The sequence below is a fragment of the Eretmochelys imbricata genome, chromosome 27 (genome assembly GCF_965152235.1).
Source record: "Eretmochelys imbricata isolate rEreImb1 chromosome 27, rEreImb1.hap1, whole genome shotgun sequence".
In the NCBI taxonomy this organism is placed as follows: domain Eukaryota; kingdom Metazoa; phylum Chordata; order Testudines; family Cheloniidae; genus Eretmochelys; species Eretmochelys imbricata.
The window spans coordinates 13569758-13594566 of NC_135598.1; the positions used below are offsets into that span (position 1 = coordinate 13569758).

At 56.2% G+C, this 24809-nt stretch overlaps 2 protein-coding genes across 2 annotated transcripts in view; both read left to right on the forward strand.

Moving 5' to 3' along the window:
- Nucleotides 1-4583: 4583 nt before the first annotated feature.
- Nucleotides 4584-15377, forward strand: CDC6 (cell division cycle 6). Its single transcript, XM_077806264.1, has 11 exons — nt 4584-4764; nt 7042-7299; nt 7385-7584; nt 9042-9217; nt 9639-9745; nt 10126-10265; nt 10463-10563; nt 11972-12036; nt 12971-13185; nt 13557-13697; nt 14220-15377. The coding sequence occupies exons 1-11, from the start codon at nt 4584-4586 to the stop codon at nt 14307-14309; spliced, it is 1674 nt and encodes a 557-aa protein (XP_077662390.1). The 3' UTR covers nt 14310-15377.
- A 5040-nt stretch (nt 15378-20417) lies between these two features.
- RARA (retinoic acid receptor alpha) overlaps nt 20418-24809 on the forward strand; it is a 64689-nt gene continuing 60297 nt past the window's right edge. The window contains exon 1 of the mRNA XM_077806393.1: nt 20418-20504. The gene's annotated coding sequence lies outside the window, so the exon portion shown is untranslated. The remainder of the gene's footprint in view (nt 20505-24809) is intronic.

Consider the following 24809-nt stretch of genomic DNA (forward strand, 5'->3'; position numbering starts at 1 on the left):
TGGGTCTTCAGTGAGAGACCAGTCAATGGATGTAAAGAAAACGAAAAACGTTCTCCATTCATGCTTACGGTGCCTTACTTGTGTCCAAAGCATTTCGGACTCCTCTCCTTGTGCTTCGCGGACTGAAACAATTCAGCGTGCATATTCCCACCACTGAGATTTGTTTTTCCTTTCACCTGTTTGGTCCTATTTTAAATCCCAAGTTCGTCTTGACTGCAGCGCCACTGGGAGGAAGGGTTCCAGTTTCTTGAGTCTCTCCCACTGCAGCCGCTCCTCAGCTTGGAAGAGCTCAAGTATTCGACGGCCCGTTGTATAAATGGACCAGATCTGACCTGTGTGTGGAGTCCGCATGATTTTTATAATTTATTGTATGATGATTTTTTTTGTTACATTTTGCTGCAAGACTGTAGCCATCTCTAAAGGTTTGACTTCTCCCTTGGAGGGATGTGTACTGTAGCTCAGATTCTGGTCTAATTTTGTATGTTTCTTCCTGTCTCTGCTACATGCAATTCTTTAAACCTCACTATTAAAATAATAATCCCAATGTTCTGTCGTGCTTCAGATTCTTACCCTGAGGCCCCAAGGAGCTGCTGGCCAGGTTGGTGAATCCCCCGCTCTCCCATCTCCCAGTGGAAACAACAGCTGGATGGAGGAATCACTTGTGGCAGGTCATTTCACCTGCCTGGGTTTTCACAGTCCACATCTGTAAAATGGGGTGACTCAGACCTGCCTTTCCTGAAGCGCTCTGAGCTGTTCCCTTGTAGCTTGCTAGCTAAGTGCCAAGTATTGTGTCCTGTTCTGTGCAGCTCCTCAGCTAGTGTCAGGCTGCCAAATCAGAGGTCGCGGCTGCCTGGACTGAGAGGCCCTGGATGGGATTTTTCTCAGAGGTGCGGAGTGCCCCCAACCCCATGGATTTCAGTGGGACATGCAGCAGCTCAGCCCTTCTGAAATGGGGGGTGTCTACAGACATTTGAAAAAGGGTGGCTTTAGAGCTCCGTGCCTCGATTTCCCCATTTCTCTACTGGGGGATTTTTCCCTATCTCAGTGTTCTGGGCCTGTGAAGTGCATTGAATTCTCAGATGGGAGGAACGAGGGAAAATCCCAAGGCTTCAGCAGCCCTGAAGTTTGCAATCAAGCTATCTCCAAGGCAGAGGATGCCAAGAGCCTGCTGTGTATCCAATGGAACAGGCAGCTGACCTGCAACTTGCTACTGGCTTGGCTGGAAGGTCTTATTAGCAAATGTTGCCCCTGCCTGTTTTCGTAACATGACAGCGATTCAGATGGGCTGCTTGCCCTGGCCAGACCTTCACCTGAGTTACCTACATCAGTCTGGGAGCTTCTCTGCAGAGTCCAGAGGTGGCAGGGCTGAGTGGACGCAACAATGGCATTGAAGCTAGAGTCAAGTACTGTCCCCCCACTCCCTTTCTGAAAATTCTGCTTAGGAAACTTCTCAGAGCTGGGCACTACCCAAGGACTCCCGGCTTGCAGGGCAGCAGCCTCTGGCCTAGTGGCTGAATGAGTAAGAACCCCACTTCCTCTGAGTAGAGGAATTCTGACCCAGTGCGTGCCCTGAACCCAGCTCTGTCGCAGCTCCCGGAGCTTGTCATTCTAAATTCTCCTCGAACTAGGGCTTCCATGAAGTCTGCGCGTGGCTGCTTCACCATAATTAAGGTAAATGTTCTGTGGAATGCTAATCATTAGTGCAGATGAGCATAGAGCCAGCTGGCACCATCACTGCCTGCCCAGTTTGCAGTACTGCCTTCAGATTTTAAAAATCCGCTACTTTCTGATCCACATAACTCCACGGCTTGTGGCTGGCTGCAGCAGGTTTGATTCTCCAGTAGTAGGTGCTTAGAGCTGGCTGCCATTTTTCTCACGGGGTTGAGAAGCTGTGCTGTATAAGCGGTACGGTACTGCCTTTTGATCCCGGAGACCTAGGGTCTAGTCTCAGCTCTGTGACCTGGGCAAGTCCCTCTGTGCCTCTCCCCCGCATCTGTTTAGATTATAAACCCTGGCTGGGCAGGAGCTGTCTCATGCATTGTGTTTGTAAGGTACCTAGTACACTGGGGCTCTGTTCTCAGTTCTCTGAACCTCACTACTATAGTTCATAAGAGGAAGATGTAATGTGTGCTCTTATCAGTTCTCTTTATTTTCTGGTCTGTGGGGAGAAGAGGAGTGGAGGTGGGCCAAAGAGAAAACTTGGTTAATATTAACTCTTATCTCTGGGCACCTTGTCCCAGTTTGCATTTAGCAGGCTTCTTTAATAATACACCCAGGGCTGCTGACACCCTGTCCATCAGCCTTGGAGAGAGACTTAGATTTGTTAAAAGGGTAGGTTTTAAGCATGCTTACAAAAAATACCTGAGTGGGTTTTTCTGTTTGTCTTTTTTAGTGGTAACGGCCCTCCAGCGATAGTGCAGGTAGCAGTGGTATAAATTTCCAGCCTAGCTCCTCAGCCACAGAGAAGAGGCTTCAGTTACTGGCTTCTCTGCTGCAGTTATGCCTGCTGAGGTAGGCTATGGATACTTGATCACCATAACTATCATGCCATAGCAGTCGGGGCTGGATCTGCACCACCCGTGGAGTTTCCTTAAGCAGCCTTCTGCCTCCATGTCCTGTTACTAATTAATTAGTGATATAGTTAATTGTAGGGACTGTCCTTTTTCCTTAGCAGTGAGTGCAAATGTTTTCTCACTTTGTTGGGGCTACGTGCTCATGCCTTTGCTTTTAGTTGAAGGAGGTGGATGTGTGTGTATTGCTAATGGTATGGTCTGGCTCTGGTCCCTGAAGAAGAAGAGAGCACTACCCTTTCCAGTGGCGGTTGGATGGTCAGATCTTCCAAAGCTTGAGACCTGCCTGTGCCTTCCTATCCTGCTAACTCACCTGCCGGAACTGATCCAGGAGTTACAGATACCGCCCTTCTAACAGGCTGGGGCTAACCTGCTGTGTTCCTTGGTGGGGCTCACCAAGGGCCAAGCCTTGCTGCAGGAAGTAATCCTGCTCCGGGGTGGCTGTTAGAGCTGTGATTCATCTCACACTGGGAAAATAGGCAGCAGGTCTTCGCACAACGCACAGTCAACCTGTGGAACTCCTTGCCAGAGGATATGGACAAGGCCAAGACCATAACAGGGTTCAAAAAAGAACTAGATAAGTTCATGGAGGATAGGTCCATCAATAGCTATTAGCCAGGATGGGCAGGAATAGTGGCCCTAGCCTCTGTGTGCCAGAAGCTAGGAATGGGCAACAGGGGATGGATCACGGCATGATAACCTGTCTGTTCATTCCCTCTGGGGCACCTGGCATTGGCCACTGGCAGCAGAGAGGACGCTGGGCGAGATGGGCCTTGGCTCTGACCCCGTCGGGCAGTTCCTATGTTCTAAAAACCCTCCACCCCAGGTGCTCTGCCGAGTCTCTCTGTGGCTCAGCCCCCACTTGCTCCCCAAACACAGGGCTCCCTGCGGGCCCCCCCCCAGCAAGACCTGCCAGGCCAGGGGCCGGCTCCTGCTGCTCCCAGGCCTGCATTTTCCCTCTCTGGCCCTCAGCCCCAGCGTCCAGCCCCGGGCGTTTGCAAACCCCCCCGCACGTGGCTGGGAGGGGGGGGGGACAGGGAGCGTCTGCCTCCCTCCCCAACAGCAGGGGCCCCTGGAGCTGCTGGCCTGAGGCCGTGGCTGAGTCCGCTCCTGCCTGGCGCCATTCCGGGCCGGGCTGTCCCTGGGCCCCCCCGCTCCAGGGCGTGCCGCAGCCTCCAGCTCCTGTCCCGCGCGGGCTGTCCGTCAGTCCCAGCACGTGTCTTTCCCCGGGGACTCCATCTCCCGGCATGCACTACGCCCCGTGAGCACGCGATGAGGCCTCTGCTCTGCCGCATAGGCTGCTGGGAGTCGTAGTCCTCCGCGGGGGCCTCGGTTTCCGGGAGGGAAGGGGGAGGGGTCGCGGCGGCTCCCTGGGCGCTGATTGGCTGTCGGGCGGCTCGGGCCGTGACTTGGCTTGGCGCGGAGGCGCGCGATTGGTGGAGACGCCGGGCAGAGGAGCCTATGGGGCGCGTGGGCGGGGCTGGTTCGGGCCGGTGGCGCGAAGTGAGAGGGAGAACGCTGAGGTGTTTGGCGCCGAGCGGCCGGAGCCGGGTGAGAGAGGCGCGGGGCCGGGTCTGGGGGGCCCGAGGGGCTGGGTTGGGGCCCGGTTTGGGGGGCTGAGGTGAGAATGGGGGGGGGGGGGGGGGTCGTGGTGTCTGCTTTGGGGGGGCTGAGGTGAGAAAGGGGGTGGCGGGGGGCGTGGTGTCTGCTTTGGGGGGGCTGAGGTGAGAAAGGGGGCTGGCAGGGGGGCGTGGTGCCTGGTTGTGGGGGCGGGGGGGAGTATTCCTGGCGAGTGTGTTCTTGGCTGAGTCCCCTGGCTCCAGCCCGCTCCTGTGAAGGGGGTGGCCGGGGGCAGCTCTTCCAGCTGCCCGGGAGGGTCGGGGGTTTCCCATCTAGATGCTGAGCCTCCCCCCTTCCCCGCCCAGCGTTGTGAGGGGGGCTGGTGCCCCTTATGGGGAGGGGATGAGTCTGAGGCCAGTGGTTCCCCTGCCTCCCAGGTATCGTGTGGCAGCCATGCCCAGCACCAGGTCCCAGACCCAGGCTGCTATTGACTTCCCCCGGAGGAAACAGCCCAGGACGCCTGTCGCACCCGCTGGGGCTTACAGAGATGCCACATCGAACCCCGCCAGGGTGACCCTCCTGCCTCTCTCACCCGGGGAGACGGTCCTGCCGCTGAGCCCCCGCAAACGCCTAGGTGAGGTACTGCCAGGGGACTTACCCTGCCCCCCACCTATTGCAGGGCCAGAACCTTAATGAGTTCAGGGTTCCTGGCTCCCAGCCCCACGCTTGGAGCTCACCGTTCCCACAGGCGTTACCAGGCTGTCCCCTACACCCCACAGACAGCAGGCCTTTCTTTTCCTTTCCACCTGGAAAAAGGAGGCACTGTGATTGCTAAATGCCTGAGAACTGGGCCTTGTTTCTTGGGTAGCAAATAACTACCTGGTTGGTCATCCTGGGGGAGGGGTGGCAAACACTCAGCCCATGGGCCAAGTCCAGTTCTTTTGCATCTCCAGAATCCAAGGGCTTGTCAACGCTAGAAAATTTTGCCCCTTTAAGTATGTCAGTATAGTTAGAGTGATGCAAGCCTCCTCATGTGGCTGCAGATATAAGGCACTTCTACACTGGTGCAGCTTCAGCCACACAGGAGCTTAGACCTGTATAACCATGTCAGTAAAATAGCACGCTCCTAACTGACACAATTATATCGGTAAAACTTTTATTTCCAACCCCCCCCCCCAAATACCTAAGAGCGTGTCAATTATGAACTGTGTGTAACTAAGGCAGTACTGACTCAGGTCTCAAGATAGCCTGGACCAGAGGTGTCCATTCCCCACTCCACTCATCACTGAAATATTCACTCTAGGACCCTAAGATTATTTTAGTGGGTGGAATAGGGGAGTGGAAATGGAGCCCAGGGATGTGGAGGTGGGATCTAGGGTTGCCAGGTGTCCGGTTTTCGACCGGAACGCCTGGTCAGAAAAGGACCCTGGCAGCTCCGGTCAGCATTAAAAGTCTGGTCGACAAAGCAGCAGGACAAGGCAGGCTCCCTGCGGCTGCCGGAAGCAGCAGCATGTCCCCCCTCCTGATCCTATGTGTAGGGACAGCCAGGGGGCTCCATGTGCTGCCCCTGTCCCAAGCACCAGCTCTGCAGCTCCCATTGGCCAGAGCCCCCTGGCTGCCCCTCCGCCTAGGAACCAGAGTGGGAACATGCCGCTGCACCTGAGAGCTGCTTGAGGTAAGCGCTGCCTGGAGCCTGCACCCTGACCCCCTCCTTCACCCCAATCCCCTGACCCAGCTCGGAGCCTCCTCGTGCACCCTGAACCCCTCATTTCTGGCTTCACCCTGGAACCTGCAGGCCCCCCCAGAACCTGTACCCCCTCCCATACCCCAACTCCCTGCCTCAGTCCGGAGCCCCCTCCCATACTCCAAACCCCTCGGTGCCACCTCAGAGCCCCCTCCTGCACACCAAACCCCTCATCCCTTGCTGCACCTCCAGTCAGAGGCCTCACCCCCTCCCGCATCCCAACCCACTCAGCCCGGAGCCCCCTTCTGCACTCTGAACCCCTCAGCCCCATGTCGGAGCCCCCTCCTGAACCCCAAATCCCTCACCCCACACCAGAGCCCGCACCCCCATTCGGAGCCCTCACCCCCTCTTGAACCCGAACCTCCTGAGCCAGCATGGTGAAAATGAGCAGATGGGAGTGGGGGGGCGGCGCGGCAAGAGTTTTCGGTTTTGTGCAAGTAGAAAGTTGGCAACCCTAGTGGTACCTAGGAGTTGCTGCAGGGCAAAGAGATCAGAGAAGGGGGAGAGGAAGATGGGGAAGGAAGGAAACGAGGCAGGAATAGTGCTGTTCCTAAAGGGGAGCAAGTTTTTCCACTAAGTGATGATGAAAATGACAAGACACTGAACAAATAAGCCAGGGTGACTGAAAGCTTAGTCACTGCATAAATGCTGTTACACTTTTAATCTGTGCCAGCCTCTGCTGAGGTCAGAAGTGAGACGTGGTCCTAAATGGAAACCACTGCCCAGGGATTGCAATGAAAGTTAATACCTGTGTTAGACCCAGCAGGCTTTTCCTGCGCCCTGTAGACTAAAGGAAGTTTCCCCCTCCCTGAGGCCAATGCAGGATTGTTTTATTGTCTTACCCAGCCTAATATGAAGGATCCCAAGCAACAGATGAAACTGCTCCCCTGGGAGGCTGGCCCACAGCTGGATAAGTCTGTCTCACGGACCTTTTGCTAATATTGGGGCTAAATTTTCCCCTTGGCCCATTAATTGTAGTTAACACCGCTGGGTGCCATTCTAAATTTCTCAAGGGGTTGACATCCTAGCCTGTCTTTCAGATCGTGCCTTAATCCTGCAATGTAAGTTGGTCCCTTGTCACGGCATCCAGATGCCAGACCTTCCTCCAGCCATTTACCTCTCCATTGGCCCCTGCTACCTATTGAACTTGACGCTTCTCTCCTGTAGGTGATGACAACCTGTGCAACATCCCTCAATCACTGCCCTGCTCCCCAACAAAACAGAGCAAGAAGGAGAATGAGCTCCTATCTGCCTCTCACAAGGGGCGATGCTTGTTCTTCAGCGAGCAGCCAACGACTGAGTCTCCTGGCAAGAGGAAAAACTTGGTGCCATCCCCACTCCACAAGCGGCAGGAGACCCCAAGAAGCTCGGAGCGCTCTCGTCTCAACAAGGAACCTGTGTGCAACCAGCTGTTCAAGCAGGAAAGTAGGTGTTGATGCAATGTCTGGTGGAGAACAAGCCCCAGGGCAGCTCCGCAACCTTCTCTGATGTGTTTCTTTATCTGGCATAGGCACTTGTTATCAGCAGGCGAAGAGTGTTCTGCACACGGCTGTCCCTGACCGGCTTCTTGCCAGGGAGAAGGAGACTGATGCCATCAGGCGGTTCCTGAAAGAGCATGTCTGTGGGGAGAAACCTGGCAGTCTTTACATCTCTGGTGCTCCTGGCACTGGAAAAACTGCCTGTCTGAGCAGAATCCTGCAAGACTTCCAGGTATGGCTGTGCTTGGAGGTTCAGACACCTGTCTCAAATGCTCTGTTATGGATGTCAGTGTCTTTTCTGTAGCTACAGCAGGAACATGCCTACTTGCTATAAGCCCAGTGTACCCCCTACCTTTGACAAACAAAATCTGATCCCCCTGAAATCTTTCTTGGGTGATCTTATGTGGGATGGATTTTCCTGGGAAGCGTGAGGCAAATCACACAAGTGGTTCGGAGCATACAGGGAAGGGAGCAAACAATGGGGTGACTTTGGTTCTCCGGCCCCTCCTTAAGGCTACTCTTCTGGCTCACCACAGCTCAAACACTTTGGCCTTAATGCTTCATGTTTGGTTTAATCTGCCATCCCCAGTCAGCATTAGCACCTCTGATTACTGCAGTTTGGGCATGTCGTAGCTCCATGTACGTGCAGAGTAATCTACGAACGCTTACCCTGGTCCCTGTCGTGTGGTGCTTAGTCTGGTTCAGGCAGTTAAATGCAGTGCATGTGGAGGGGGAATAACAAGATAGAGCATGTGCAGAGTGGGGTTTGAGGAGGAGATAGTTGAGGGCATTTCCTCAAGAAGAGGGGAAGATGCCATGAGAATCGGAGTAGGAGAAAGGAGTAAGTGTGCACTAGATACGCTTCAGGTGCACCACTGTAGAGTAGACTCTTCCTACAGAGATGGAAGGGCTTCGTCCATCGCTTTAGTTAATCCATGTCTTTGAGAAGCGGTAGCTGGGTTGAGGGAAGAATTCTTCCCCTGCCCTAGCACTGTCTACACGGGAGCTTTGCTCGGCTTAATTACATCTCTTGTGGATGAATTTTTCATCCCCCTGAGTGATGTAGCTAGCTTGATCTAAGGCGATGGCTATGCTACAGAGCTTAAAGCAGCACGGCTGCAGCACTGCTAATGCAGACGCTCTAAGCCGACAGGAGAGAGTTCTCCTGTCAACTTAATTACCCCAGTCCTCGTGAGCGGTGGTAGCTCTGTTGGCAGAAGAGGTTCTTCCATCAACGTAACACTGTCCACAACAGCGCTTAGGTCAGTGTGACTTACATTGCTCAGGGGGGTGGCTTATTCACATCCCTGAGCAACATAACTTATACCGACTGAAGATCTAGTGTGTGCACACAGCCTGACTTTTAGGTGTAGACCAGGCCTGAGGCCGAGGGACATAATGGGGAGAGAAAGAGACAAATACAACACCTTGAAAGTGAGGTTGGGAGGCATGAATTTGCTGTGATGATGCTGTGGGACTGGTGCACTGGGAAAGGGAGCTGGCTGCTAGCCAGTCTCCGCTCTGGACAGACTGTCAAAGCCTGGGTCAGCTGAGCTGCGTTGTCCTGTGCTCCGGTGCGCTGATCTGCTTGGCTCGCCTGAGCCTTTGCCTGGCGCAGGAGGGTGAGTGGGATGGGATCTGAACTGTGGCTCACTGGCTCTCTAACTCTCCCTTTTCTCCCTGTGGCAGAATGAACTCCCGGGCAGCAAAACCATTGTCCTGAACTGCATGTCCCTCAGCAGCTCCCAGGCTGTGTTCCCAGCCATAGCTGAGCAGATGGGCCAGCAGGGGGCAACCAAGGTAGCTGGGAGAGACTTGGTGAGGAAGCTGGAGAAGCAGCTGACAGCAGAGGGGACGCCCATGATGTGAGTACCCTGTTCCGAAACTCTCCTGAAGTGTTGTGAGCCAGAGGCTGGGCCTGTGTGATAGCTGTGTTCCCAGCCAAGATTCCCCTAGTCATTGCAGCTGGTTAACTGCCAGAAGAGGGAGCTGATCGGTGCCTCTCTGCACCCAGGGGCTGAGGGCTTGATTTTCCAGAGGTGCAGAGCACTGCCAGCTGCAGTGGAAGTCAGGAGGAGATGTGGGTGCTTGGCATCTTGGGATAACCAGGCCCTTATTTTGTTACTAAGTACAGGCTGTGTCAGGGAAGGATTGCACCCTGCCTCTGCCATGCCCCAGCACAGAAGGGGAGTGCCCCGCCATGCCTCAGCAGGGGCTGGTTAGTCTCCATGCCCCCAGGGTAAAGCCTCGGTGCTGAGCTGGGCTTTCTTTCCTGCCTTTGCATAGCGTGCTGGTGCTGGATGAGATGGACCAGCTGGACAGCAAAGGACAGGACGTGCTCTACACAGTGTTCGAGTGGCCCTGGCTCATTGGCTCCAGGCTTGTCCTCATCGGTAAGTGTGTCAGTTGTGCTGTGACAATGCTTTGGCCTGGTGCTGCCATTGAAATGCCCTGTGGCTGCAGAAGCTTTGTGTCGGAGTGCCCTGAGGGGATGGCACGTATCCACCCTCCTGCAGGAGGTGCCCTGACATTTTTCCTCTTGGAGAAAGCTGGGGAAGATTATGAAGCTGGTTTCTGGCAACAGAAATCAGTCTAGTTATAGTAGCAAACCTATCACCTGATAGGTGTGTTTAAAAACTGCCCTTGCCCAGCCCCAGGATGCATGATCGATGCAGGGCCTTGCACATGATTCTCTAACCCTGGGCTTTGGAAGATCTCCCCACTCCCTGTTAGCCTAGGCTGCCATTCTCAATAGCCTCAATGTGCTTCACAGGAGTGGCCAATGCCCTGGACCTCACGGACCGGATCCTGGCCAGGCTACAGGCCCGGCCCAAGTGCAAACCCCAGCTACTAAACTTCCCACCTTACACAAAGGAGCAGATTGCCTCAATCCTGCAGGAACGGCTGAGACAGGTAAGAACCCAGGGACCAAGTCCACATGGGCTCATCCCCTTCTCTGGGGAACAAGCTTAGACTCCTGAGCCGTTATACACAGAGATCTGGAACCACACGAGCAGCTTTCTGGTGCTGTCTTGAACCGTATTGGACCACCTGAGGCTTCTGCAGTGGAGACCTCTCCATAACTGCCCTGTGCCCCGTTTTCTTGGCAGGTGTCTGGTGATCAGGTCCTGGACAGCACTGCTGTCCAGTTCTGTGCCCGGAAAGTCTCTGCCGTTTCGGGAGATGCTCGCAAGGCACTGGATGTATGCAGGTAAATGCCGCCGCCTTGCCCTGCTGCCTCTGAAGGCAGGCTCCTTACCCAGTGTCCTTTGAGCGAATGTGACTTAAGGCTCCATTATGCCGCTGCTTCCCTGGCATTGAAAGGAGGGCTTGCATCACTCCAGGCATGCTGCCTCCTGACCATGTTAATGTCTGAGACGTTCGCAGTCCATTACCTATGGAGGGTGAGACAACGGGCTGCTGCCAGCCCTCCCTGCTGTGACTAGAGATTGGTTAATTACATTTGTATTGCAGAAGGCCCCATTAGCAGCTCTCAAGCAGGTTTCTTTATGAAGCTGAACCAGTTTTTCCTTCAGAATTTTTTTCTCTCCTCGTTCTTTCTTTCTGGGGCTGTTTTCCTCCTCCAGTTTCATTGTAGGTGGGACTTCTCTACCGCACTGGGGACACTTCCTTTGCTGGGGCACATCACTTCCAGAAAGGGGTGCCAGTTAAGCCTGTGCCAAAGGGTACATTCTGGACTATCCTGTTGCTTGGGGCTTCCGCACTGGCACAAGGACAGGTGCCATCCTGAGGTGGGAGTGTGGGAGAAGCAGGGCTGTCCCAATAGGAAAACAGCTGTATTGGAGGGACATTGGCCACCAGTTTGGGCCCAGAATTTGGGCTGGGAGGGACTAGGAAAAACTTACACTAGAATGCTGTAGAAGTCAGGTTGCTCCCCCCACCCAGATCTGAACCTTCCCCTGCTATGCTGGCCACCCAAATGCCGCATCATCTTGCCAGGCATGCAGTGGTTCTCTTGCTTCCTTTTGTGGTCCACTTCTTAAAATCAAATGATTTCCTGGGCGCCTCCTCTCCCAGCCTCCATCCGTCAGTGACCCTGCAGCAACTAGAGGATTTTGTCTCATTAGGGCCATGTTTAGAGATGAAAATGAGCTCCTGTTAATGGGCTGTGTGCTGCTGTTTGTATCCCACAACTTCTGTATTCATGCTGGTTTAGCTTCTCTCCCTGGGTGCAGGGCTTATTACTTACTGGCTGTGATACTGCCTGCCCGGGAATTCTTGGGAGATTGGGTCCAGCCTTCTGGGAGTGGGGTGGGGTGAGGTGAGTTGGTGCCTAAAAAGTGATCATAGCTGAAGGAGGGGGTGCAGCAGTCCCATAGCAGCATGACCCAGGCTGCAGCTAGCAGTGAGCTTCCCTGCTTGGAGACGAATGGATGCCCCGTTGTTGTTAGGGGACCATTCTTTAGTGGGGCAGTCAGGGGGGTCCAGGTGTGGGGCATGCCATGGAGATTTACCCGAGTCCATGCAAACCCTTCATGTTCCAAGCTGCTCTGTTTCAGTGCAGAGGGGCAAGGGTGCTGCTGGCAGGTCTGGGGCATTAAGTTTTGACAAGCCCCAAAGGCTCAGTCTAAAGTAGCTTGCGTAAATCTGTGTCCTAGGCGAGCCATTGAGATTGTGGAGTTGGACGTGAGAAGCCAGACTGTCCTCAAACCACTGCCTGGCTGTAAGTAGTTGCCGCCAGCCTGAGTCAGGAAGCTCTGCACTCTTGGCTTTTATTTTTCTGTCAGTCTCCTCGACCTTAATTGTAGCCTTCCTTGCCAATGGCGTGTTTTGCGCATTACTGGAATGGAACTCCCCAAGAGATTGAACAAACGCCTGGCACGCAAGGAGCTTTCCTTCCAGCTCTCTGGAAGCAAAAGCCCTGGATGTGAAGGTCACACCTGCTCTCGTCTCTGGGGCTGGCTTTAACTAGAATGAAAGCACTTAAGTGTAGGTGTGAAATAGCAGCTCCCAAAAGGGGGCGATAGAGTGGGCGGGAGTTCAGCTTGGGATAGGAGCCGTGGAACCTTTCCAAGTGCAAGCTGTACATAGGGGCTGTGCGTGGGGGGGTATTAGCACAGCCGTGTCTCAGCCCGTGTTCCAAAGGACTTCAGCCCTTCCCCTTGGATTTTTGGCTGCCATATGCAGGATGTGCTGCTCTTAGGGGTGGCTAAAACATCCCCCACTCTTGGGTCCTCATCAATTTTGTGACCATATATATAGAATATGAGTCTCTCTCCCTCTACTCCTGGTGCTTCAGACTATAATAAGATGAAGCTTGCTTTAAAAATCCGCTTTTCTTTGCACCATTTTATGCCGCTGGCATTTTGCCCTGCCATGTCCTAACAGCGAAACTAGATGGATCAGTTTCACTTCCTGGTTCCCACGCACTGGCCCAGGGCTGCAGGATTTGGGTTCCCAATGCGATGGGGGAGGAAGGGATAGTTACATCCCACTCAAACCCATGGCGTCTGACAACTCGGACTTGACTGAGTTGCCTTTAGCAGTAGCCAATACACTGTGTGTTCTGCCCTGACCTATTTCCTGTCCTTAATCTTGTATTGCTTCTATATTGATCAAACCCCAACTCCTCTGACTCAGCATTGTCTGGCCTACAGGTAAATCGCCCACTACATCTGCCTCGGTTTCCCCAGTTCCTAGGAGAGTTGGGCTCCCACACATATCCCAGGTGATCTCAGATGTGTATGGTGACAGGATGGCCCTGGGAAATGATAGGGCCAGTGACTCCTTCCCCCTGCAGCAGAAGATCCTGGTCTGCTCCCTGCTGCTCCTAGCCAGGCAGCTGAAAGCCAAGGAGGTGACACTGGGGAAGGTGAGTCAGACCATTGGGTTGTACGGCTAGATGATCCTGCAGCAGAAGCTGAGCTCTTTGCCTCGTGCCCTAGTCCAACGGCAGTAGGTTGGGGGTTGCAAATCCCTGGGAAGGACAGTCTCTTCCACCTCGCTGGTCCAGTCGTGAGCCCCACTGGGCATATGATGTGGGCCAGTCTTGTTTGCTCTCTAGCAACTCCCCGGCAGGTGCTCAGAGTGATGTTGACACATTCTGGAGGGGGAATTAGGTCTAGCCACACACCTGGAGATGGTCAGCCAGGGGAGGGTGCTGAGGCTTGCTGGCACCTGTGCGTCTCCCTCACCTGCATTCAGTGGCTGTGGGTAATGTCTGCTCCCTCCCTCCTCTTGCAGCTACATGAAGCCTACAGCAGAGTCTGCCGGCAGCAGCAGATGGCAGCTGTAGCCCACTCCGAATGCCTCTCCCTCGCCACCCTCTTGGAATCCAGGGGCATCCTGGCACTGAAGAAAGCCAAGGAAGCCAGGCTCACAAAGGTACCCCTACAAACCATGCTGCTTTTTCCCCATGGACAGGCTCCAAAGGGAGCCGCTGCAGAAGGGGCGTGGCTGTGACACACAGGCCTGGAGGGCGAGCGGAGGAGAGCACTGGAAAATGCAGGGTCAGCTGGGGAGCCAGTAGGGTCGAGGAGAACCCTGAAGGGGTCGTGTACAGCAGTGGAGGGCTGCCCTGACCTTACAGTTAGGTTCCCAGACCAGTAAGCTCTGTCGTGGGGACATTTTAACTCCTGGAGGATCTGACACTGACCGTTTTCGGAGGCGGGCTACGGACGGAAGGCACTTGTGCTTTGCTCTGGTGGTGGGCTAGGTGGGCCAGTGCGGGAGTGGCAGGATAGCAGGCTATTGTTGGTCAGCTGCACGGGGGCAGTTCCTGTTGGTGCTGCTGCTTCTATGGACTCTGTAACATCGGGTGAGGGTTTGAGTAGCCTGGGCCGTGCTCATTGGCTACCACGGATGCTGGGCAGGTCTGTGTAGTAAGGAGCCTTGTCTCTCCTCCAGGTTTCCCTGAAGATAGAGGAGAGGGATGTGGAACATGCCCTCAAGGACGGCGTCTTGGTTGGAAACATCTTGGCAGGGGGGCGGCTCTAGACTCATCTACCTTGATGCCTCTTTTTCAAAGGGATGTGGCTCTCTCCGTATCTTATACAAATAACTGCATGGGCTCCGTTGTCCGCGGTAACAACCTTTGCTGAAGGTCACGCTGAGCCATGGCAGTGGAGCGTTTAAAAGTATGAATTTGATCTGCCTTCATCTCACGGCATCTTGTTATAAAGCTGCCTCGTTTGTTTTTAACTGTATACTTGTTTTTAAACATGCTGCCGGCTGAGGTGGATAATGCCCTGTGTCGGAGACAAAGCCAAACTGACCCTCCTTGTGGTGGATTTTGAACTGTTTGGGAATGGCTGCAGGCCCTATCCTCAGCCTCTTGCAGGGCTTCATCTCCCTCTTGGATCCAGGATGTTTGCTGGCCATCCTGACATCCTTTCCCCACAACCTGCACGTACACCATCATGTTGCCCTTTTTGAACAGCTGGAGATCAAAGAGATGGTGCTCAGGCAGCAAGAGTCTGTTTGGAGAAACGAAACCATTAGCAGTGCGAGAGGCTGCAGGAGGAAATGAGATGGCAGGCGCTGCGCTCCCAACCCAGGCTCCTTTGAAGTCTGGTTATTTCCGCGTAGCAGATGTCGCTCTTAGTGAGGCTTAATGTCTCTGGGGCTCGATCAGGGCTTAGTATGAAGCCCTGAGGGCTGTGTGTATCTTACTGTTCAAGCTGTGGATACATTTATTCCTACTTGTTTGTGGCATTATGAAGAGTCACGTTAGGCCTCTTCCAAAAGACCTGGTTTCTTCTCCCCTTTCCTGCGCAGTAGAACAGAACATCTGTCCTATGACCCCACCCAGCCTGCATCCTGCTCTGCACATCGGAGGTTCCTAATCTCACCATTGGTTTTTAATTTGATCTACTCTTTCCTCTTCCATCCCTCCCCCGACCCCTTGTCCCGAAGGAGTGACCCACTTCAGACATTGTGATGTATTCGCCCTTGGAGCAAGGTTTCTCCAGCAGGGGGCATTCTTGTAGTACAATGACCGGTGCTTCTGTCGCCTGGACAAGTTTGTAAAGTTTGAGGAAGCTGTATTGCGTGTGTGAGGCCAAACAGCGTGGGGATTCTGGGCAACCCCTTCTCCTATCTATTTTTAAATTAAAAAGTAGCCTTTCTGGGTTGAAAATGACTTATTGTCTGCACACAGTGTCATCTGTTTGTAATGAGCCTCTTGTGAGAGCATAGACCAGACAAATGTGTGCCAATGCAGTGAACATTTGGCATGTGTTATGTCCCTCCCTAACCTCTCTGTCCCCCACATCTCCCAGGTTAGAGCTGCCCTTGGGTGGACTCACTCCTGTAGCAGATGTGTTCTGAAAGGCAGGTGCAAGGACACAACTCCACTGAGAGACAGGCCCAGCTGTATTTACAGGTTGGGAAACATAAAAAAGCCTCCACTCTCACTGATGTGTGGCACTCTCTGACCAGCTCGACAGACACATTGAAACTATCCTCCAGTGCTGAGAAGACACAATTACATTTTCTGCAGCTTATGTTAAAAATAATACAGGCTTTGACAAAATCGTAGCTTGCTTGATAGGCCAGCTATTCCTCCCCCTTCTGGTGCCGTCCTCAAAAGGGGTTCAGTGGGGATGTGAGACTGATGCTAACTTGTCTGGAGCCCCTCTGCTATCCCATAGGGTGCTCCGATTCTCCACGCACATTGCAGGGAGGGGTAAGCTGCCACCACGCATGGCCAGTGCAGCATGTGGTGTAATCAGTGGGAACTCTGATGCCCACTGTTTTAAATGGAGTGGGATGTATGGTCCCCAAGCAACCCAGGTTCCTGGCTACTGGAACCCATCTAGGCCCTGTGCTACAAGGAGTTTCTGTGGTGCTGTTCACCCAGTCTAGTCCATTAGCCTTTGCCATTCTCATAGCAGGTGAATAAAGAAAGGGGAGGTGGCCTGAAGTAGGCTGACTGGCTGTACAGTGAATGCTGGAGCCCCCCCTGTTCCTGCTATCAACGCTTAAGGGGAAGGGGTGTGTGGATAGCTACTACCTTTTCTAGGATCTGTGCCCCTCTAACAGTCACCCAGTGTGGAAAACGCCAGTGGGCAAAGTTAAAGGGCTGCTGGTGAAGATGAGCTGTGGTCTAATAAGAAGCAGGCTTGGAGCAGGATTGAGAACAGATGGGAGCCTTGATTTAAATGGCATTTTATTGGCTGTGGAGACCTTGAGAGAGACAGTTGTTCCTGCAGCTACTGTCTGTACTGGGTCCAGTGCCAGATGGGCCAAACTATTCGCAAATTTGCAAAGATGCTGGCAGCAAGATACGGGTCAGCCAGAGCCACCACAACAGATACGGCCTTGTGGGCTGCTGTTTCCTTCTTACCCTCTGCAGCTCCCAGCACCAGCTTGCTGTGCTGGCAAGCTGAAAGCTGATTTATTTTTAACCACCCCTGCTGCAGCCTCCCAGTGGGATCTGAGAATCCCTTTGGTTCCTCTCCTGTCGTGGCTGGTTGCTATCCAGGGTAGAAAAGACTCCAGCTTGGTCTTCCCTAATGCTAATGGCACCTGCAGGGCCTTGAGAATGAGGACTGCTGTCAGAAAAGGCAACAGCTCCTTGCTGCTGCTGATCACTCACTCTCCAGGCTGCAAAGAGGGTGTGGTGTCCATGCAGCAGCGGAGTGGGGCTGTGCTGTGCTCATGGAGGGGATGGCGCCTGAAAGAAATCCTCTGCGTAGAAATTAAAGCCCACCGAGACCTGGCCCTTTCTAAGTGCAGGCTTTAATCCCCTTGAGTGAGGACTTTGCTGCTATTAATCGGAGACAGGGCTTGAGCCGAGCACAACCAGAGCAGGTCTACACCTGGCAGCTGATGTCAAGAGGAGAGCCAGGTGCCTCTGTGACCGAGGCACCACACCTACACTAGAGAAAAATGCAGCTGTTTCTTTCGTTCTTTCCCCCAGTGAAGGTTAGAGGCCTGGCGTGCCTTAGGGGCTGGCCCCAAGTATCTGGCACAGAGCTGGAGCAGAGCTGGCAAGCAATGGGATGAAGTGGCACTAATTTCCAACAGCCTGGCTGCATGTCACCTTGCTGGGCTGTTGGCTACTGGGCTTGAAGCTACTCTGAGGGGAAAGGGACGTGGAGGTGCGGGGGAGACCAGGTTTGTCCTGGAAGCAGCGGGAGCTGGCAAGGTGCAGAGGAGGGGGCTGAAGTGACCTAGGGTACAGACCCCTTTCAGACTTGCCTCTTAATCGTGCCTCCGAGCTCGGCCTGTGCATAAAACAGGCTCGTCCGTTTGAACCAATTGTCCTGATGGGGCTAGTGTGCAGCTGCCCTCTGCCAGTCGGATTTGAATTGTTCAGCTATGTGGCATAGGCCCTGTACTGCTGCTTGCTAATGGAGGAGGGGCTGCTGCTGGGAGGCTCTGGGCAGGGCCGTGCTGAGCGGCTCTGGCATAGGAGGGAAGCTCTGGGGTGTCTAAGAAGAGCAGATAGTTTGGCACCATGGCTGGGCATGGTCCCAACACCCCCTCCCTCCCCGCCTTGGCCTGGAGTACAGACCTGGTGGCCCCTTTTCTCAACAATTGATGGCTGTGGGACGAAGGCCGGGCTCCCGCAGTCAGTGGTGCATATGCAGGGCCCTCAGCCTAGCTTCACACAACAGCTGACTGTGCCCTGGCAATAGGGCTCCCTTTTTATTTTAAAGGCACTAATTGGGTTCTGAATCACGCTAGACTGCTTTGATCTCTCAACCATTTCCCACACAGCCTGCAACAGCCTCATCAGCGATTTCTAATGAGGGGGCCCGACCGTCTCCTCTAGGCCCTCTTCCACCCCTCCCATCCCTGCCTATTAGGCCCGGTACCGCCCCCCTGCACTGCTTGGCAATGACGCTGGGAGGTGTAGTCTGTATTTCTTACATGCCTGGGGTGGGGGGTCAGGTGCCCCAGCATGACTGCAGTGCCTCTGAGTGCAGAGGGGTGCCCCCTTCTGGCCAGGCAGCAGAGCGGCTGTACTGCATTAGTGCCATCTGCCTGTGAGACTTGAACCCAAGCCCCTCGCAGGCAGCCGGTAGAGCCTGTTTTCCCTGCTGCCCTTTGGCAATGGATGGAACCCTTTTAACAATGCTCATTAACAGGTTGAACCTGTCCTGCTACATGTGGTCATTGGAGATCCCCAGGAGTCAGGGTGGTACTGCCAAGGTCTGGAGCACGGTCCACCGTGGGTCATTACACTCTGCCTCCCTGAATCCAACGCCCCTTCCCTAGAGTCATACCTGTGTGATGGTCGAACGCTGGTTCTGTTCCACCCCAGAGGAGATTGCAGATCAGCAGCAGGCACAGTAATTCCTGTGTGTAGGTAGGTCCTGATCTATCTGCGTGGTTGGACCTCTGCACGGCTGGGGCATGGGCACCAGGATCCAGCCTCCTGGAGCAGTTTACAGGATCTGCAGAGCACTTTGGGCAAAGAAAGGAGCGAGAGAGTGTGGATTGTTCTCATCTCTGCTCTTACCCCTCTGCACCCCCTAGCTCCCTGGTCCCCCAAAGATGCCCTTGTTTACAGCAGGGCTGCGCCCCCAGCCTGGGATGGGTGCCCCAGAGGGAGCCCTGCCGTTACAAGGGGATCCTTATGAACCTTTTGGTTTTACAGTCGCTTCAGGAACGGAGCAGGTGCGTTTGACTCCTGGCAGCAGCCTGGGTGCTTGAGGATGACAGCGGTGGTGACATGCGGTGCGGGTGAGGTCAAGGGCAGAGCAGGTGATGGGCAAGCTGTGGGGCTGTGTGATGGAGCGGGACTGTTAATGTTTCCTCTGAATATTCTGGGGGTGCCTCAGTTTCCCCTATGCAGTTCTTAAGTATCTAGGTCGGGGGATAAGGGTGTATGATTGTTGCAGAGCCCTAGAGGGCAGGTGTGTGCAGGGGTCTGGACACAGAGAATGGCCAACACCCTGTTTCCTGGCAACTGATGGCCTGAGCCCTTTCCCCCTGCAAGGTGAGAGCTAAAGGGTTGTAGAACAAAGGAACCAGGTGACCTCCTGGCCTGGAAAGGGACAAATCCCGGAGGAGGATGGGCTGGAGGGGGAGGCAGTTTGGGGCTGGCTGGGACATGGAGTGAAGTGCAGATGTGGTTGTCGGGCTCACTGCCCCCCAGAATGGACCCAGCTGAGGGGTCCTGTTCTCTGCACCTACAAACTCTGTGTTAGACCATGTTCTTGTTGTCTAATAAACCTTGTTTTACTGGCTGGCTGAGAGTCACGTCTGACTACGGAGTTGGGGGGCAGGACCCTCTGGCTTCCCCAGGACCCCGCCTGGGCGGACTCGCTGTGGGAAGCGCACGGAGGGGCAGAGGATGCTGAATGCTCCGAGGTCAGACCCAGGAAGGTGGAAGCTGGGTGAGCTGTGTGTCCTGCAGACAGGCTGCTCCCAGAGAGGAGACTTCCCCAGAGTCCTGCCTGGCTTCATGGGGAGCAGTTCCAGAGCATCGCTCGGGGACTCAGTTACAGGCTCGGGGAAGCCCCTCCCTCAAAACTCCACCACTTCCACCCCAGCGCCTTGCAGCAGAGAGTCCCACATGGGGTGGCCAGGTGATGGCTCCGAGCAGAAGTGTTGTAGGGAAACTCCCTGCAGATTGTTTCCTTTCACATATTTATTTAATCCGCTGGAAGCCAATAAAAACATCCTTGCTGCCAGCGTGGGAAGCTGCCTGGACCCTGGGGAGATGGCCCAGTTCCCTGGGGGTTGGGGGGGGTAGAGAAGAGGCAGGAATGGGATGGAAACAGGAGGGGAAGGAAGGGGGGTGGGTTGGCTTTTTAACACTCTCCTGAGCCTGAAAGCCTCCCTCCCAAGGCCTCCGTCTCCCCATGTCTACTCGGGCCTGTGCATATCTCCCCTCTGATTATCTCCTTGGCCTCCTTCCCCCGTCTATAGTGGGGGTAGCATCGCATCTGAGGCCCCCCCCCCGGGTTGAGCTTAGCCCCCTTATTGCTGGGGATTTGGGGGGCCCTTAGACTGCTCCCCGCAGTCCGTATGCCCCCGCAGTCCGCCTGGCAATGAGCCGCCAAGGCCCCAGATGGGCCACCCTGGCGCGGAGCCGGGCAGGCGCTAGGACCCGGGGCCGTCGAGTTCCTGTTGCAGCCGCAGACGGTGCAAACACTCACTCCCCCAGCAGCAGGGGAATCCTGGCTGCTGGCTTCCAGGAGGGCTTCCCCCGAGCGGCCCCCTGACCCCCGCCAGGTAAGCGAGCCCCGCCGCCCCCTCAAAGGCGAGCTTCCCGCTTTGTAGCGCCTCTGCCCCGGGGCGCCCCCAGCCCGGCCGCGGGGCAGCTGCTGCAGGGCCCCTGAGCCCCAGAAAGTTGTGTCCGGGGTGGGGGTGGGGGGGGCTCCTTCCCTTTCGTGCCTTTGCTCGTGTCCGCCCCACCCCGGCGGCTGCACTTTGTCCCGGGTGGGGGTGGGCGGGGCGAGCTTGTCTCTGCAAACTGCCACCCCCCGCACCCCCGAGCTTTGCCAACTCTCCGGCAGCCCCCGAGCGCAGGGAGCTGCAAACCGCTGCTGCGGGGAAGGAGAAGTGGGAAAGGCTGGGGCGAGCCGCCGGCCTGGGCTGGCAGGAAATCCAGCTCGGAGCCTGGGCTGGCTCCCACAGGGGCAGGGCCCTGGGGCGGGGGGGCTGGACCCGCCGTCTGCACGGGCAGGGCTGGGCTCTCGGTGCCAAGCCGGAGGAGGAGCTGATGTGAACTTTCCCCACGTCCAGGGCTGGGGCTAGGCAGTCCCGTCTCCAGCCCTGTCTTGCTCTCCAGAGTCCCGGGGCCAGGGCTCTGTTTGCCGGCTGCCAGCCGGGCACGGGGGCTGCAGGGCCCGGGGGGGCGAGGTGGAAACGAGACAAGAAAGGCAGGGGCAGAGCCCTGAAGCCACGTGATGTTCGTTACAGCTGTTGTCTGCCAGCTGGATCTGTGTGTGTCCCCCCCACTCCCCAATGCAACATAAATGGCCCTGTCTGTACAACTCCGCTTTCTGCTCTCGGCTGAGCCGAGCGCCTGGGAGACTTGGATCAAAGTTTCGCCGGTGCCGGGCTTCGGCTCCGGCTTCCCTGTTGTGCCGTTGCTAAAAGCCTGCTGCCAGCTCCACCCCAGAGGTGGCTGCATTTCAGGGTTGGCTGAGAGAGAGATTTCCAGCAGAACCTGGAAGGCTTGAAATGGGAGCTGGGTAATTCTGAATTAGGGGCAGGGGCAAAATCTCCACTTTTTCCGATTCATTCCAAAAGCCAAAGCAGGATGTTGGGGGCTTTTTGAGCAACAGAAGAGATTAAAGCCTGGAACAAAACTGCAAATATCTGTGTGCCAAGGGCTGTGTTTGCTGCTCTCAGACTGAAAGCCAAGATGGCCCCGATCCTGCCTATGGCGACGCACGCAGGCCTGACGATGGGACAAGTTGAAGGGTTCTGGTTAGACACGGACTAGGCTGGTTTTTGGGGTCCCCGGCACAGACTCTTGAGTTCCCAGTGGCTGGGAGTCAGGCCCCTGGGCTCTGGCGGTGGTTAGAGCAGCCGGACATCTGGCCAGTGAAGGGAGGCTAACTGGCTGTTTTCTGGTTGCGCGGCTGTTGTACCCAGGGCTGGGGGGCAGAGAAATGGGGCAGGCATCCTCGCTACACCCCAGCCTTCCTGTGGGCCTGACGAGGGGGAGGAACCGGGCCTGGTGGCACAACCAGCTGCAAGGCCAGACCCGCGCCAGGCAGTGCCCCCCAGGTTCCAGGACTCTCCCCCGCCAGAGCCCCAGTGTGCTGCGGGTGCCGGGCCAGGGAGCCCTCTGCCATTGTGCATGTGTCCCAAACCTGGGCTTTGCAAAGGGTGGGGGGGGGCATTGTCTCTGTGCTGTGGATGGGGAAACCGAAGCACAAAGTGGCATGGACATGCCTCAGGTTGCACAGCCAGTCAGTGGCTGGGCTGGGAACAGAACCCAGGAGTCCTGACTCCAGTTGTGTCCTGTAAACGAGCCGCCATTGTCTTGCCCTGACCAATGTTTGCCTCCTCCCTGCCCGCCCCCGCCGACAGCACTGGAGATCTGCCAGGACCTGCTCTGAATGGGTCTGTGTGTGGGCACCCTGCCAGGCATTGCCAGCTGCTGTGTGTGTGCCCAGGGGTTGGATCTCAGAGCAGCCATGGTGCCAGGGCTGGGCCGGGCAGCTGCCTGAGGCAGGGGGTGCATTGCGCCCAGAAGTGGGGTGGGGACTGGGTCCCTGCTGCCATCTCTGCCCTGTGATCCCCATCGGTCCCCGGGCCTGGGGGAGGGGTGCAACACTTGGTGCTGTTGGGGAGCACCTGGGTGTCCCCATTTATTGGCGGTGTGTGGGGGGGGTTGCTCTGCCTGACATGCGGCTTGCCAGCTCCCTGGCTGTACGTTGCGGGTACTCTCCCCGGCCCCGTGTAATTATCTCACGGCTCCGCTGGCTGCCGAGCGAATGTAGGTCATGCAGATGGGTGAGTCCTGGATTTCCATCAATTAGAGCATGCAGGGGGACGGGGAGGGCGGCTCGTTCAGTGCCATGGCACCAGCCAGCCCTTCTCGCCTGGTCCATCTCTCTCCCTCCTGCTGCAGGACTGGCTGGCCTAGGGGTTAGCACTCAGCGTGGGGACCCCATCCAGCCATCCTTGGGGCTAACACCCTCCGCAGGCTGGTGGGAGAAGTGGATTCACCTCCCAGTCCAGAGTGATAGGAGCGGGGTGGTGTCCAGAGCTCAACAGCCCCCCCTCCTGGCTGAGTAATGGGCGGGGGGGAGGTATTGACCAGATTTGGGGGTGGGCGGAGGAGCATCCTCTGCTGTCGCGTTCATTTGACTGGAGCCCGGAATCAGACCTCTTGCCAGTTTGGGGTGATGGGGGGCAGCGCGGTCTAGACTGGGGAGGGGCTGGGAGCCAGGACTCCTGGGTTCGATCCCTGACTCTGCCAGTGACTCACTGTGTGAGCTGGAGGTTCACTCTCTGTGCCTCAGTTTCCCAGATGTATAATGACAATTGGGAGGAGAGAGGCTTTGAGATCGTTGGCAAGATTGCACTAGACTAAGCTCCATGTGTCTGGCAGGGAAAGGGGCCTGTCTGCCAGTTGGGTCTGGATGGGCTCCACCTTCCCCAGGGCAGATGGGGGGATGGAAACTGGAGAGGATGGGGGCCTGGGCTGTCCCCGGCCTGGCCTCGGAAGCGCAAACCTTCCAGCAGCCTGGGAGGGGGCCTTCTGAAAATGCACCCCCAGCTCAGCCGGTCACGGTGCCTGTCAGTCCTGCCCCCTCAGCCCCATGCTGTCCCTGCTTCTCCTTCCCCCTCCCAGCCCCCTGTAATGGCCACACCCTCTGATCTCCAGCAGCCTCCACTACTGAAATCAGGGTGGGTCAAGGGGACTTGATTAGATTTGTGTGGCTGAGTGGGGCCTTTCGGAGTGGGGGTGGGAGCTGGGAGTTAGGACTCCTGGGTTCTTTTCCCAGCTCTGCTTCAGACTCCCTGTGTGACCCTGGGTGAATCCCTTCTGTGTGCCTCAGTTTTCCCCCGCTGTCATTGGGGGGGCGGGGGGACTTTGCAGTGGTTTCCCCCACTGGCCATGTCCCCACAGCGCAGACAGGTGAGGTTACCCCCCTGACTATCACCCCTCCCAAAGCTGGGACCAGCTTCTCCCCCTACAGTGCTGTCTCCCTTCTCGTGCTCCCCAATGCCAGAGTGAGTCTCCCGGTTCCATCCCCCTCCCCCTCCCCCCTGAGCACCCCCCCCCCCATTCTCATTTCTTGCTCTATGGCTCCACGGCCCATCGGGCGCCCGAGGGAGCTAATCGGATCTGACAGCTAAGAAATACCACGTTGGCTTTTAGGCCGAGAGTCGGGGATGGGGGGGTGTGCGGGGGATGGGGGTGCCAGCTGATCTTACAGGGGCTGGATGGGCCTATGGTGAAACCCACCCCCTGCGTAAGGGATGTGCTGAGCCAGGTGGGCACTTGGTGCTGAGCACAGCAAGGCCTCTGCCATTCCTGCTGTCCAGCAGCAGGTAGTTCCACAGGCTCCGGCCATCCCCATCCCCGCCGGAGCCCTGCGCTTGGCAGGCCCGCACTATGGCCCAATAGGAGGACAGGCCTGTGCGGGGAAGGGCCAATCCAGGGGAACTGGGGAGCAGTGGGGGGTGGCTCAGCTCCCTGGGTCACTGCTGACCCGAGCCGGCCAGAGTCATTTCCCAAATGGGCCCCGGGAGCAAGCCCTGTGCCAGCTGGCCTTGTCTCTCCGTGCGCTTCACCTGCCTGCTCAGCCCCCCAGGTGTCAGGGGCTGCAGGTCAGGAGTGAGGGGCACCAGCAGAGTGGGGGGCAGGGACCCCAGCACGGGGCTAACAGGGCTGCAGGTCAGGAGTGAAGGGCACTGGCATGTTGACGAATAACCTTGTCATTCATCCCACTGGCCGCTAGGTGTCGCTGCTGCTCAGTGCTGGGAGGCCCCATGTTGGGGGGGGCTCTAGGGCTCTGAGCCAGCCCCCCCCCACCCCCAATGGACCCCTGGCACCTTCAGCCAGGAGCC